This window comes from Leptinotarsa decemlineata, unplaced genomic scaffold, assembly GCF_025532065.1.
Source record: "Leptinotarsa decemlineata unplaced genomic scaffold, Ldec_3_MD MMD2_tig00000576_RagTag_RagTag, whole genome shotgun sequence".
NCBI lineage: Eukaryota > Metazoa > Arthropoda > Insecta > Coleoptera > Chrysomelidae > Leptinotarsa > Leptinotarsa decemlineata.
In genome coordinates, this window is record NW_027412551.1 from 4,615,079 (window position 1) to 4,632,029 (window position 16,951).

General features: G+C 34.1%; 1 protein-coding gene across 3 annotated transcripts in view; it reads left to right on the top strand.

Annotated features, from left to right (window-relative positions):
- Window positions 1-820: 820 nt before the first annotated feature.
- Herc4 (HECT and RLD domain containing E3 ubiquitin ligase 4) overlaps window positions 821-16,951 on the top strand; it is a 40,638-nt gene continuing 24,507 nt past the window's right edge. Inside the window, exons 1-4 of one of the 3 annotated variants that reach the window (XM_074174303.1) lie at window positions 821-1,511; window positions 7,493-7,729; window positions 11,176-11,355; window positions 14,140-14,357. In XM_074174303.1, the coding sequence (XP_074030404.1) occupies window positions 1,271-1,511; window positions 7,493-7,729; window positions 11,176-11,355; window positions 14,140-14,357 (876 nt within the window). In that variant the 5' untranslated portion in view covers window positions 821-1,270. The remainder of the gene's footprint in view (window positions 1,512-7,492; window positions 7,730-11,175; window positions 11,356-14,139; window positions 14,358-16,951) is intronic. The other 2 variants (XM_023157422.2, XM_023157423.2) reach the window with 2 other exon arrangements.

Sequence of the window (16,951 nt, forward strand, 5' to 3'; positions counted from 1 at the left end):
GTATCCATCACAACAGTAGCGTTTCCCTTATCTGCAGGTAAGATCTTGACGGTGTTGTCTCTACGTAGCCCGTTCAGGGCTCTTCGTTCTTCATTGCTGATGTTAGATGTTGAAACTGGTTCTCGATCTAGCTGTTCTCTGATTTTCCATCTGAATTCTTCTGCCTCGATCTGATCAATAAGTTAACTGGTGGATTCTACTGCAATTATTATTTCCCAAGTGGGCACAGATGTTGGTGCAGTGGCGAAGTTTAGACCTTTACTCAACAAGGATTCCTCTATGGTTGTCCTGTTTTCGGTATGGCAAGTATAGCAGGTTGTAAGAAAATGTAAATTGAGGAGGAGGATGTGAGGAACTAGGACTTGATATGACATTCCGATCTAAAAAGTGTATAAGTGGCCGGTAAAGTTATTACAATTTGAAGTTGTGATGATGAATAGTAGTTTCAAAATTTATGATAAAAATAGTACCGTAGGATGTCCCTTTTGACCTTAGATCACAATATATGCACTAACCTTCCACTGAGTGAAATTTGGACATAGATTTTCACTGCTGAAGACGGTTTTTCAACGTGTATCGTTCAACAAAATAAAACTGTTTTTCTCATTAACTGATTTGATAAATATGCAAAAGATTATGAAAGCCAGAAACGTCAATTTTTGAATATCAAAATATGAGTTGTTTGGAGTAAAAAGATGTGATGAATTTGGTTTAAAAAAGAATAATACAAAAATAGATTATAACAAAAAAAAAAACCGGTGCATGCGTATGAAATCATTTGACGCCAGTGTTGTTTACGTGTTTCGGCTTCACATAGGCAGTCTTTATTACCTACCCATAGTGTAAGATTCCTGGGTTTAGACATCTTACCATAGCACATCTGTGACTAAGATTCCTAGAAACCCACATCTTATCTGTGACCATAGTGGAATCAAGAATCAATACGCTACATTTGAGTGAGAGCACTGACACTGACAGATTTCAGTGCAACTGGCAGCAATGTTTTCAATCAAAACCTAACCTGATTTCAATATGTTTTGTATTTTATAATTCACTTCTTATAAATTTTATTATATGTGTGAAATTTCTTTATATGTATTTTTCAACGAAGTCAATAGTGAAATTATTTTGTAACAGTACCGAACTACATGCATAGAAACAATAAAGAAGATTTGAAGTTCTATAACATTCTAGAATATTTTCACCATTTTTTTCCCTGTCATGAACAAGAAATGATATTGTCCCATTATAAGAACTAGTAAAAGTGGAGATGTTTTGTTGGGGTAGCACCGTTCATGGAGAACTGGGACTAGGAGGTATTGAAGAGGAACATATTCTTACTCCTAGGGCCTTGGATTGGAGTTTGGCTGGTACTGTAATAGAAGCAGCCTTGGGAGAAAACCATACTCTGCTGTTGACTAGAGATGGAAAAATATATTCCTGTGGGAATAATGATTACGGACAACTTGGTCATGATCAGCCAAGAAAGAGGCCACGTATGTCTTTCCTTAGTATGTAACATTTTGCTTTATGTCTGTTGAAACTTTTTGTTTTTGTTGTTTGGCATCCCAGATAGCACAAGTTATTCCAGACTGACTGAATAGACTTCTATACTTTACTATCATCCATATTTAATCATCATAATATTGGTCCATGTCTCAATCTACTCATATCATCAAGAATACAGAAAGTTCACAATAGAATGCATATACAAGACTGATTTTTACTTAAAATTCTGAGACCTTGTATCTCCATTCATCTACATTGGTTGGTTGAAAATGTTATAAATACAAATATTACAAATGTTACAAATTTAAAATATTACATATACATATTACAAATCCAAAGTGACTACTAGCACACACATAGAAATTTGAACATAGAACATCATCATGAAATGATGATTATTGTATCAGTTTTAGTTATATATATTCATATTGCTTCCTCATTATCTAAAAAGTTACGCTGATTCAATTTCGATACTATGGAGGGCGTGAGCTTCGGTAACCAATGACCACTCTCGACATCCTGAGATGAGTTATCATTGGATGGATAATCATATTATTATGAAAACTGATGGTTTCAATCTACTTTCCAGGAATATCTGTTGAGCTGTTGACATAGAATATTTCAAATGATTTTGTTCATATCAACTGCTTCAAATACAAAAAGTGGGATAAAATTATTTTTGTAAAAAACTTTTTCATGTCTGAAACAAAGTGGTAAAATTACCAAAAGATAAACATTGATAACAATGAGTGGGACGATAACACTGCTCTTTACGGACATCATCTATGGAATGAATAGAGGTTAAACGGGGCCCCCAATATGATCGGTTGCAAAGCCAAGCTTTGACATCGAATGCCAACCGAAATTCGGCTTTTGTAATTGAACCCCAGATAGCACAGTGGCGCCAAGTTGAACCACTTAAGAATACATATTCATAAGGTAAGACGTCATCGCCTCTACTTAGTCGAGATTGCTCTTCAAGAACTTTTGAGTCCGGCAATGTACTTGTGGTTTAGCCTAGCATCACTGATGAGACCTATGGCAGGTCGAAACAGCTTGATTGGAATACAAATGCCCTGATTTTGGGCTCTAGCTTCAAATTGATAACAATAACAATTTCAACAAGCTCTTGAAGTGGTCCAACAGACTCATTCTTGAAATTTATCAATTGAGACAGCATGGTCATTGTGGTATTGGAATCGTACCAAAAAATATTCAGCTCTCCTGAAATATTTGGATAGCATTGGAATATTACTAAATTCTGTTGTATTGAAATGAATGAAAGATCAACCATATAACACAGAATATGTTTACAGACAACGATTTATATGTGCCCTCATCAAGAGTTTTATATTTGAAACATTTCAATAATAATGAGGATCCCAAAAATGGATCATACTTTTTCCTGTTGTGAACTATTTGATTAGTCCACTTCTTCCAAGTCTATGGAAGCATTACAGCTTCAAAGGCTTATTGCATTTTTTATCCCATCTCTTTATGAAAATAATTGTAACAGTCTGATTCCCTGTAGTAGTTTGAACAGGTCTTTTGATGGATGTTTGTCATATTCTGGAGTAGCTTTACAACAGATTGTTGTCGTTAATATTTGATATATCTTCAAGTTTTTTCTTCATCTCTTAATCTTCAATGTATTTTAGCCTATATAAAGTGTTCTCCACTTTCAACGAATTAATTATTATATTTCTACCTTTATTTATGACAGAACAGACTATTTTATTCATCACATAAAAGTTTTTACATGTGTACAGAAACATATGCACAAAAAACTTATAGGACTGGTGACAATACAACAATATAAAGTGATTAAAATATTTCTCAATTACTCTAAACATATAAAAATATATTTTCTTGAGATAAAAAAAAACATTGAAATAAATATAGAATATAATGCAAACTGCTGTTTAAGGTTGTTGTTGTTGTGTATTTATTCATCTTTCAGATCATTATGATATTAGACATGTCAATAATAAAAATAATAAATAACTTTATAAATATAAATAAATGAACATATACCTATCAAATAAAACAGACACTATACAAAACACTACAAGCGATATACTGATGCAAAATTTTAAAATCAGAGACAAATTATTATAAAACAACATAATATAATTATATTGAGGGCACAAGTTGAAATCAAGGAACATATCAACGCTATAGAATCATTTGTGTCTATACATTTTTTATATTCCAGTAGAGAGTGATGTTTGTTGGAAGTAAATAGAAGTTATGTACAAGATTTTCAATAGATAAAAAAGTAATATAATTGCCGATTTCAGTATTAGTTCAATGCACATATTTCCTGACAAAAAAATTCAATTACATATCACATACATATTATTTCCCCTTGTGCATAAAAACGATGAAACAGTTTAAGGTTAAGCAGCAATCATAGAGTTTTATGGCGATTAAATGCAGATAAGATTTAAGATAAAATCCTGAGACCCACATTCTCGAGATTGTATCAAATTATTAAGTTCACACTCAAGTCATTTTCACAGCAAAATTTTTAGAATTATTGAATTGCAATTTGCACACATTTTATCCAATTAATCTTGATATACTTTGGAGAAAACCCTTGAGAATTTTTTTAAATTATCTGAGAATTAATTTGTGTTATCTGGGTTATTGTCATGGAAGAAAAAAAGGGTTACATGTTGGTATGGAAATTGAAGATACATACTAATTTATTGGGTTTGCGTCCTTCAATGATCATAATTGAAAATTTTATGCTACTAACTCCTGCATGGGTGTTACATATAACTTGGCAGGTTATAACAGTGGTGGTAGAAAGATAAATGGGTTTTATGAATTGACTCTATATAAACACTTTCGATATAGTATAACAAGAAAAATCTATAGCTAAATTTCAGATATATGGTATGTGAAATCACCAATGGGAATTATGTTTTTCCATTTTTTTCAGAAATAAAACAAATTGTGACCTGTGATGAAAGTGATTTTTTTTGTAACCCAAAACTCATTTCCATTACTGGCCACATTATTTTATTTTTCATATTTCAGTTTCATTGTTCATTTCATTTTACATTTATGAATATCATTTTCACTTTACATTTTTCTTTAACTATGAGTTTTTTATCTGTTAATACCTTTAGACATTGTAAGTCTTAGCTTTCAATTTTTCAAAGGTTTATCTTTTTGCCCTTTGCCATATTCTTCAATCTTATTAATATTTTTTTGCTACTTCAACCACAATCTAATCTTCAATAATATTACAAAAGACAAAACATTCAATCTGCCTACCCACGTGACTGTTTTATAAACGAAATATTGGGCGGTATGAATAAAACTGAAGGAAATCCTCGGAAGGGGAATAGGAAATTTTCATTGAGAACAAGGTGAAAGATAAGTGATTTTTCTCAAAAATAGCAGAAGAGGAAGAAAGGCCTAAATGGGCATAAAGTGAAAGAAAAAGGAATTTCTTCAAAACATATGAATACGTTTATTTCTTATCCTTTAAATTGTGGTTCTCATAAAATGTATTTTGATGGTAACTTGGTGGGTTCTCTAACTTCTATCTGTTCCTCCTCGTCTAGTTGTTTAGCAAAATGATTAAAATGTATGACAATCCTTGGAAGTGAAACTTGTGCAAGATAAGGATTAACGAGATCTCAACTTTCAATGTGCGATTGCTAGCAAATCCTAGAGTTGGTATTGAGAATCAACATTCACATAGTGATATAACAACAGAGGCTTTCACCACTAGAGCTTTGATTGAAGAGAACTAAATCTGGGCTGTTAAGTTGTCAAATGAAATGTATAGTACCAGACACTTTTTCTGCAACTACGGCATTAGTGGTATATGCGTTGACACAGGTTATATGTCGAAGACTCTGCAACGACTGACTGGCGAGCTCCATGTTCAGTCCTATTCACAATTTTAGAGGGTGATGGTGGGAATGGCGGTGGGGCTGATGGTGGAGATTGTGGTGGGGGTGTTGGAGTGGTGTGCATGTGACTGCTCACCCTTGATTGGTCCGCTAATTATTAGGTTATTTACTTAGCAATTCATTGAATGAGTAGAAAAGACCATTTACGCTATCTAACCATCCTATCGCTTACCGGTTGGTAGGCTATAATTATCATTATGGATAATGATTATGGGAATATTCTATAGCTTCACTTGTCAGACATATTTCAAGATCCAAATGGCGTTTGAGTTGTCCAACTCTTTTATTAATGCGAATCTTGTTGTAGTTTTCCTTGATCTCAATGTACCTTACATTCGCTTGAGACGAAAAGATAAAACGTGTCGTGATTCTAATTCATATTTTCCAATCGACTCAGTTACATATGTAATAGTTAAAAACAAAGACATCGATATTTTCATCATTACATTATCTAAACTTGGGATACATCTCTATCAAAGTTACTAATTAACTCACCTTATGTGTTATGCTATAACACCTTATGTATGCCTGCGTGGGTGTGCTGCGTTCTCTGTGTGCTGCGTACTGTGCCTTTGTGTCTGCGCGGGCGTGTGTTAGGTTAGGTCTAGAGTAGTTTGGATAGAACTATGTATATGTAATCGGATTATGTCTGTATGTACTCAGGATATGTAAATAAATTGCATTTTGAATGGTGTCATCAACCAGGGCTTTATTCTCCACCCATGATCACAAACTGTAAACGGTACAATTGAACATACAGTGCAGACGTAAATAGTTCCCACCTCATAACTTTCAAACAGGGCAAGAGTCGGACAAAATTTTTATAAAAAGGAAACATTTTCATCGTAACTATTTTCCGGGTGTGAAGGCCGTGGATTTTTACGATTTCTTTCTGACGTTTCGCTGGCGCATGTGGCCAGCTTCTCCTGGCCTACCTAAGGAGTCAACAGAGGGTGCTGTCAACAATTTATTCCTTACATTATGATGTGCCTGGAGTTATTTCGTTGTAAGCAACCCCTTTTTTTATTCACGATTTCTGAAAAGAACTGCGATTGTGCATGTTACACTACAGATGTCGCGTATCCCATCATAAACATCGACAGACATCAAATCCTGTGATATCGGCTCTGAATTTTCATTGGCCATATCACTTTGGCCAACCCCATTCAGGTGGTAGGTGCATTTTGAGCATTTCCGTCAGTCCTGAGAGTTTCATCGTTCCACCTCGAATATTACGGAAGATACGGGGGTGTTTACATAAGAAGTGAGACAAATTCGGATTTTTCAGGACTGAAGTTTTTTCAGGAAAAAAGTGTAATCGTAGTAAGTTGGTAGTCCTGATCACGAATCTGAAGGAATTTTGAGCCTATTTTGCCCCCTAATATGTTTTACCGTAAAAATGGGTTGTTCCATCGCGAGTGGCGGACAGTGTATATCACTTTGTCCAACCCCATTCAGGTGGTAGGTGCATTTTGATCATTTCCATCAGTCCAGAGAGTTTCATCGTTCTACCTCGAATATTACGGAAGATACGGGGGTGTTTCCATGAGAAGTGAGACTCACTGTGTAACCTGAGCCTCAAAAGTAGACTTTAATTTTACTCTCAGTGCTTTAGCATCATTGGAATTATTTTACCCCATCCTCTGCATGTTGACGATGATGGAAGTAGAGATTACAATTTCACTCAGCACCTCATTGACTTTTTCGGTTTTATTATGGCAAATTAAAAATCATCAGGTTGCAGGAGCCTCTTTGGTGTTTTTGAAACTCAGAAATAATGATTTCTTTTCATAGAAAATACAGCAGGTGGTTAGAGATTGTAATGTTTCTCAAAGATTTGAGTTTCTTCACTTCACTTAAATTCATTATTTACAAAAATTCTTTAAAAAATGTATTAGAAGGAATATGAAAATGAGTTGCAACTTATGTAATAACAAAAAATAATGGCTTGCTAGTAAACTATATATTTTGAGGGTGATTATATTTTCCATCCCATAATGTACTTCCTTACTGCTATTTTTTTCATGATTTGAGCCTGATTACATTTTCAGAACTTGTGTCTGGAATGGAGGCTCATTCAATAATCCATGTGGCATGTGGCTCCATGCATTCAATGGCCCTCAACCAGTGGGGACAAGTTTTTACCTGGGGATCAGATTATCATGGCCAATTAGGACAAAGCTTAGGAGAAAACGTTCAGCCTATTCCAAAAATGGTCAGAGCATTAGCAACATACCACATTATTCAGATTTGCTGTGGACAAAGACATTCTGTAGCTCTGGCCAATAGTGAGTATCGATCGTTACTTCAACAAACCATGTCACAAACGTGATGATCCATATTTTGAATGAATAACACTTTTTTTGTGAGATTTTCACTTGTCGTTTTACAAAACCGTCACACGTATTTCACGATACATTAGTTATTAGGTTGTTTCAAAAGTTTTGTCCTTTTTTACGAGTCTACTTTCAATTGAAATATCTCACTAAATACTTATTCAATTTAATCGAAATAAGCGTCATTTTAAGTAGTGCACTGTTGCTAATGTATCACAAGTCGATTAATTATGTCAGCATAAAAATTGTGTACTTGGGATTCGATGAAGTCGACTAAGCTAGTTTTTGCCTGGTCCTGATTCGTGAAGGTTCTACTGGTGAGAAAGTTGTTAAAGTGCTTGACAAGATGGTAGTCAGTTGGACAGAGGTCTGAGGAGTATGGTGGGTGAGGCAGAACTTTGAAACTCGAGCAGTCATTTGTGAAACGTGAGGACGGGCGGTGTCATGAAGCAGGATTGGACTCTTCTGTTGACCAGTGCCGGCTTCTGCTGACGCAATTTTCGGTATATTTCGTCGATTTCCTCATAGTAGGACTCTGCTGTGATGGGTTGGTCCGATTGCAGAAATTAATAGTGTATCACACCAGCTGCTGACAACCATACAGTGACCATTGCCTTTGGGAAGTGCCTGAGTGGCTCATCGGTCCCGAACGTCTCTTGTTGTCGTAGAGAATCCACTTTTCATTACAAGTGACGATCCAGTCCAAATCGTGGGGAAGCCACTTTTTGGGCTTCTTTATCTTTTCAATACGTTTCAAACCTCAAAAACCGCACTGTTTGTGATAGGTCAGTCTTCAACAGGGTCCTTAAATCCTCATTACCGTAGGTCCACAAAATCTCTGGAACGAAATTTCGCAAACCAACGTCTAACAGTTCGTTTATTAATCGTAGAGAAAAATTTGCTGAAAATCGCCTAACGACATCATATATAAGCTTAGATGAGGCAAAAATTGAAATTTGGAGAAAAATGAACAGTATCAATGTATAGAGATGTGGAGCTTCAAAGACGCATGGCATTAAAAGGACAAAACTTTTGAAACAACCTTCCATACCTAACTCAACCAACATTAATAACGGATTTAATTTTTTATAATGGTGAAAAATTATTCAATCACTTACCAGTAGATATGAGGTCAGCAAATCTGCCCACCGTACAATTCAAGAAAGCAGTTATAAATATGCTAGCTGATAGACCCTATTATACCCTACAAGAGTATTTTAATGAATCATTAAAAAAAAACGTGTGTTACATTTTATTTTTATTATATTTGTACTTGTTTTATTCAAATTACCAGTTTTTATCTATAAACCATAAGTTATGTTTTTATTCATACTTACAAATCTTTGTCAATGGGATGGAAAATCTTCTGACAATGAAGTATACTTCAATTTGATTTGAACCTAACACTTCAGGTGTGTTCATTACTAACTAATTTATTCTCTACATTATGATTTTCATGACTTGGATCATAATGACTATTACTACCTAACTATCAAAATTTTACAATTCTAGGAGCAAACTCATTAAGCTACATATATAATAAAAACAAAAACTACCTTATAAAAAACATACATTTCATCATTACTAATTTAACAAAGAAGAATTATTCAGATCTATTCAAGTCATCTAAGAGAACAATTCGTTCTCTTAGATGATTTGAAGTATGCCCACTGACTATATGTGAAACAGATCTATTCAATCGAATTCATAAGTATACTGATTTTTAACCTTTCTGTTCCGAATGTAATACAACGTAATCATGATTGAACTCATTCCCCTGTACCAAAAGACGGTTTGTATATGTGGATTTGATACGTTATGGAATTTGCCGATACTTGATAAATAATCCATACCATATTTAAGTGACACTTTTGTAAACTGTCAAGTGAACATCTTACAATAAAGTGTTACTTAAATATGTTGAATTGGTATTCTCATTCATGCTGTGTCTTTAATGTTTTCAATAAATTCGCTCAGATTTATAGGTAATGCCCAACTCTTTCTTAAAAAAAACTAGTGATATTATTCGTGGGTTCACAAAGTATGTTGTCACATAATGTTTACTATCGTTTCTTGAAATTGGATAGACCTGGTTCAAAGCTTATTTCATTAGGTAACGTTTCAACGAGATGGTCTTATTTTTAATGATTCGATTTTTATACCTTTTTCACTCACTGCTTGTTATATATGAGAACTGTTTTCTACGAAACTGATATTTGACCGGGTTTGTTTGTCTTTGTCACCCAGCGGTTAACTTTTTTCAGCTGTTCTACATTTATTTTGAACGTTTTGCTTAATATGACAATGTCATTCAGGTATGCAAAGGCATATTTCATATCTAGAGTAACTACTGTGTCAAGAAGTCTCCCAACGTAGATGGCACTGTTTGCAAACCTTATGTAAGGGGTTGGATATGAAACAATCTGGAAAACAATCAAGAACTGTGAATGCGGTTTATAAACAAGGGTACCAGCCAGTAACTTGATCGTAGTTCTTGTTCTGAAACTTCATTTACTTATTGAAAATCTACCCAAAATTGGTATTTATTGTCCTCAACCAGAACATTTGGTGAACTCCTTAGATTGTTCCACAGTTCAACTATTTTGTCTTTCAACATCTGGTCGAAGATCCTTTTTTCTGTTGAAATGTACCTTCCACTTCAATTTGTGTATCCAGTCCAAAACAGGATCGTTTTTTTTTCTACCTTTTTCATCATGACATAATTTCGTCCACTATACAATTGAAATTTCCTTTGTTCCTTTTCTACATTTCTTCTACATCTGCTCAAGCGCCAATTGTAACATGATTTATGTTGTATAATCTGAATTAGCTTTGAAAATTTATCCACACTGAGTAGTGAATCTCCAAATTTTGAAAAAAGAGATTATCCTTTTTCCAAGCATAATAATTAACTCTCTAACAATAATTTTGTAGGTTGTTCTTATGAGTTTGTGATTAAGCCAAACAATGTAGAGGATTTTAATAGAGGTTATAGGATGTGTCAAATAGTTTCTGTATTTATCGTATGTCTTATTTCAATGAGTTTGTTTCTAGAATGATGGAAATTCGGTAGATAGGTAATGATAGTCATTATAATCCAAATGACTATAATATACAAAAATCAGTATGTAGAAAATGAGTGAAATATGTGTTGCAGTTTTATAGACTGTTTATTGAAAATCTCTCCAAACTTCCATTCAAATACATTATAATGGATTTTTATTAAATATTGTCAGTTTCATCTTGGATCAATTTTCAGCTTATAAGTTAATGTAAAAAGTTGCACACATGAATTATTCACCACATGCCACTTGTTTTCATGATCTCTATACTTTCAGTAAACAAGCTTGAATATATCATATGAGGTTATACAAATTTGGAACAATTTTTTTTTGCAGCTGGTGAAGTTTTAACATGGGGAGCAAATAGCTTTGGACAACTTGGTCTGGGTACTTGTTCACAAACTGAAATTATGCCAACTGTTGTCAAATCTCTTAATGGACTTCCTGTGGCATTCATTGCTTGTGGAGCTAATCATACTTTTGCTGTCTCGAAATCTGGTGCTGTGTATGGCTGGGGTGAGAGATTTTACTATTGTTTTCTTCAAAAAATATGTGTGAGGTGATTTACATTTTTTTTTTTCATCTAATGTGCAATTCTAATTTTATGTACTAATTGCCTCATAATTTGTATTTCGTTGCGAGTGAGAGATTATTTTTATTCTATTCGATATTGACCTCAATTTGTTAAATAAACTCTTTCTGAAAATGATTTATATAAGATAATGTCCGTATATGATTTGTGGAAAATTACAAAATCATACTTATCAATTCGGTTTGGTTTTTACAAAGCTTTTCAAAAAGTATGTTTATAACTCTTTCTTTCCCCAAATCAAATACATTATAGATAACACTTGATCATCATTATTTTTTCACTTCAAAGAGTACTATTAGAATCCTTATAACATTAATTCAAATCACAAGTAAAGCTGAGGATACACTAAAAACACACTTTTGTCTATTTTCCACTATATTTCTTTATTGTTGACCGGTTTAGGCTATTATACCATTTTCAAAACTAACTGTTAACCATCATCAAGTAGATGTGATCTGCATCAACTTTTCGAAGGCCATTGATCACTCTATTTTATTAAATAAATCCAGACGTTACTTCCGAGAGTGAATTGTTGAATGATATGGTGATGTTCTTAAACTATTCAAGGTAGTAAAAAAAGTTATAGTCAGACTTGACAAATTGATGCCCACAAAGCCAACTTTTTCGTAATATAAAAAATGCCAAATGATGTTATTTTTAATAATTTGTAACAAAACAATATTTAACAATGGTAATTATGGACAGCTGGAACATGGCAAAAGTTTAAAGAATTTGCGAATTTGATTTTAATCTAAACTTTCTTTCAACTTGCATGTGGAAAAGTACAAATTCCTCAACAAGAAACATGGAATGTTTGTTCCGAGCATGTGAATACTTCAATAATGATTTAAAAATTGATTTAAAAATTGGACGAATGTAGCTGTTTTTATAGGCTAGGGACAATCCCTATAGTCGGGAATGCCATTGGGGACAATACTTAACTTATCTGATGAAGATAGCGTTTTATCAAAAACTTTCTCAATAGATATCACAAAATTGTGTATATTATAATCTATATTAAATGGAGCGTTATGATCAATATCAGAAGTTCTTAAATATACTGTCGATAAATAATTGGCAAAATAATTTGCAATCTGTTCACTGTTTGCTCCCATCATGTCACCATTATACATAGTATTGAGTGAGTCATTTAATTATCTTGAGGCTTTACTTGAAAAACTCTGGCTGGTAGGAATTAGGGGTACAGCGGCAAAATGGTTTACCTCATACCTGTCAGATAGAAGTCAATTCGTTCAAATATCTCATAATGAACCAGATGGGTCAATAAGTAGGTATCGCTCAGGACATGTAAGGATGGAAGTAGGTGTTCCGCAAGGTAGCGTACTAGCCCCAATACTGTTTTCACTATACACTGCTGATCTAGTTGAATATATACCAGACTACAATATAACTATGTACGCTGATGATTCAGCCTTTATAGTGGACCGAGAATCCATCGAGGCCATTGAAGATGACTGCACCATATTACTAGGGAAACTAGGGAAGTGGTTCTCCGCCAACCGATTGTTTCTCAATTTGGAAAAAACCGAATTTGTGATCTTCCATACCAGGCAACGGGCTATTGATAAACACGTTTCAGTAAAACTAGACAATATCTAGATCAACCAAAATATGCATGTGAAATTTTTAGGAATGACTTTAGGAGATACGCTTTACTGGCATGAACATGTAACTAGTATGATAAAGAAAATAAACACAAAAATATATCAAATTCGTTGTATCCGAAACACTGTTGATAAGGATTGCTTGAGAAATTTCTATTTTGCCGAAATTCAGTCAGCCTTGGTCTACGGCATATTACTGTGGGGAGCAATGCTGGCAGCACATGGTCTATTTCTATCCCAGAAAAGAGCGATAAGAACTATAATGGAAAAGCCTAAAAAAACCTCATGCAAATCCCTATTCGCAGAATTGAATGTCCTCCCATTAGCCGGTCTCTATCTATTGGAAATAGTATGTCATATCTACAGAATAAGAAACACACTTCCAAAATACTATGATGTACACCCATATCAGACTAGGTCTAAAAACCTGATCTATCCCAGAGCTGACAGTCTTGATCTGGTGTCACGGGGACCAAATTCGATAGGCATAAAAGTATACAATAAGCTTCCAGACAACATCAGGAATGAGACTACATTCTTCAGATTCCGAAGCGCCATGAAAAAATTCTTACACATAAATCTATTTTATGATTTAAATGAATTTCTCGATATGAAATAATACTCTGACCACTGTATATATGTGTTAATTATTTTTAAACTTTTTTACTTGTTAAGTTGTTTGTAATGTAACTTTATAATTGACATGTTCTATGCCCAACAAGGCCTATGAATGAAATAAATGATTCTGATTCTGATCTTTTACTATCTATATTCTTCCAGAAAAGTTTAGGGTTAGTGTGCAAAGTTATTTGTATTGAGTGCTAATATTTGCATTTTCAAAGACAAGATGGACACAACCACTAGTTTGTGTAATGTCATCAAAGATATCTTAATATTCAGCGAATATTAAATATTCATTGATAATCAAAATTTACATTTTTAACATGTACATATCGTGTAACTAATTTTGAGGTAATTTAACACAATACGAAGAGAATATGTTTCTTGTTGTGCAACAGAATTCTGTGAGAAATGTAAACAGATTATCAAACTTGCATTGAAGTTGAACTTTTTTTATTCTAGGTAAGAATAGACGGGGGCAACTTGGTTTGAACGACACTGATAACAAAGTGTTTCCTACACAACTTCGAACCTTAAGAGCCATCAGGGTTAGGTACATTTCTTGTGGTGAGGAATTTTCAATTTTTTTGACACTTGATGGTGGGGTTTTCACATGTGGAGCTGGTATGTTTGGACAGTTAGGGCATGGAACAAATTTTAATGAAATTCTTCCTCGTCAGGTCAGTGTAAAAGTAACATTTGCTCTAATATCCAAAAGTGACAATAAGTTGAGCTATTTGACACCAGATGAAAATTCAGAATCAATTTTTTTATTTTCTTTACTCTAATAAATCACACTTAAACTCAGTAGATAAAAACAAGAAACGAATCCACCTTGTATTATTCATACACTTATTTATAGTAATCCGAACATTCACATGTTTAAATCGTCAGATATTTGACTAGAAACTGAACTGAATTCATGTCTTATCAAGACAAAATAGTTCCTATTTAACAACCTGAGAGTGTAGTGAAAACCCAAGAAAATGATGAATAAATTATTAGAATTTAATTTTGGGGGCCTATAGCAACCTTTTTAATATTGAATACATTCATGGATCTTTTAGTAGATGAAACATGGGTTCAGTTAAGTTTGTGAGTATAATACTGAACATGATTTTAAATCTCTATCTCTTACTTGGTATACTGTGATGTCAAATGAGTATCCATTGAAGAATTGTGTCTCCTTTGAATTTTACTTCATTCCAAAAATTCAAAAACATAATAATTGAAAATAATACTGTACCTATTTTTACATTATTAAGTTTATTACTATTGTTTCCTTATGCACATCGCAAACTGCACAAATCAATATAATGCAGAGTACACTAGATTGCTGGTTGACACTGGAAGTCACAGCACACTCTGGGAATGACCTCTGACATTATGCCTCCAACTTTCAAATATGAACTGCCTTATATAGTACTTTTCCCGAGTAGAGAGGATTTGATCCTCTAGGAGAAGGAAATTTTAAGAGCAGATTGTTGTTGGTTCACAGGTGGATGAAAAACACGTTGGGGCTCTGGTGCAGGTATTTTCAGTTGCAGAACCAGGACAGAGATATCAACGTGCCTAGGGATCTATGCGACTGTATTTCAAGCGGAAATCTATGCTATTTAATTGTGTGCGGATAGATTGGTAGAATCCCACCTCACACAGAAGCCAATAAAAATTTTCTCGGACAGTCAAGCGGCGTTGGAAGCTCTTGGCTCCTATCGATCAACATCTAAGTTGGTAGCAAATTGTCAAAAACGAATCTCCTCAATAGGAAGACTTAACAAATTGTCTCTGGTGTGGATACCTGGCCACACTGCCCTGAGAGGCAATGAAGTTGGTGACTCCCTTGCAATGGAGGGTGCTGCAAGTAGCTTCATTGGACCAGAGCCTTTCATTGGCATTGTTTTAGGTTTTGCCAAAGAAACATTAAACACCTGCATGGCAAGAAGATTCATAGACTTCTGGCAGAATCTTCCAGGAATGGCTGACTCCAAGGCGTTTATTCACTTTTCGAAGCTTGATACCGAACTGTTGAACTACAGTAGGGATGAATTACAATGTCTAACAGGCCTCCTTACAGGTTACTGTCGTCTAAATCATGTAGAGACTCGAACTGTCGGAAAACAGTGTGTGTCGCCTCTTTTTGGAAAATGATGAAACGAAGAGCATATACTTTGTGCCTGCCCTGCTGCGGACCGAATCAGGTTTTCAGAGTTTGGTAGAACCACACTTCTACCATCTGACCTGAAAGATCACTCACCATATAAACTAATCGGCTTCGTCAAGAAGCTGGGTTTATTTGTTCGAGTTTGAATCTGTGTGAGCAACAATAAGCCTATGTGGGTTGCCTTTGGAATAAGCCACTCACTTGTGACCTAACCTAACCTAACCATGTCAAGAGAGAAGAGTCTCTATTCAACAACCTGAGATTGTAGTGAAAACCCAAGAAAATGATGAATAAATTAATAGAATTGAATTTCTAAATAATATTTTTCTGGATTTATAGCTATCTTTTGAATATTGAATACATTCATGGATCTTTTAGTAGATGAAACCTGGGTTCAGGAAAGTTTGTGACTGTAATACTGAACATGATTTTAAATTTAACTGTGATAACGGAAACAGTTTTAAGTTCTTCATTTTGAATAAAATTACGGGTGTTTTGCGTTCTACCTTGTAAGTCTAAATCACAGAACAAATAAAATGCACTTTTAACAAAGTAATTTCAGTTCGAAGGAGAAATGAGTTTTTGAAAGAAATCTTTTTGGCTTTCATTTCTCCATCTTTATACAAAAAAATTGTGAAAAACTTCCAAAGGATGGAAGGAAGCCATTAAGTTTACAATAAACTCTTCACGAAGATGTGTAGATCATGCGTAGAAGTTACTTTTTGACACAAATTGTAATATTATCCAGATGTTTTATTCTGAAATTTTGAAGTCTGTCATTGAGGATGATAGTGTTCCATGTAAGTGAAATTCAATGTTCATATTATAGTAGTTGTTTCTGGAGGGTTTTTTCCAGTTTGTTTGTGAAAGCAACTTCTGTGGATGATCTACTAATCTTTGTGAAAAGTTTATTTCAAACTTAATTTCTCTCTTCGTTTCTTTGAAAGTTTCCCACAATTTCTTGTACAAAGATGGAGAAATTGAAGTGAATTTTAATAAAATAACCAATAAAGGATTAACTACTGTTTTTTGTGTTAGATGTGATTATCACATGTCATATCCGTCATATTCTATGACGAGAGATAGCTGTGTTGAAGCTAATCAAATAAT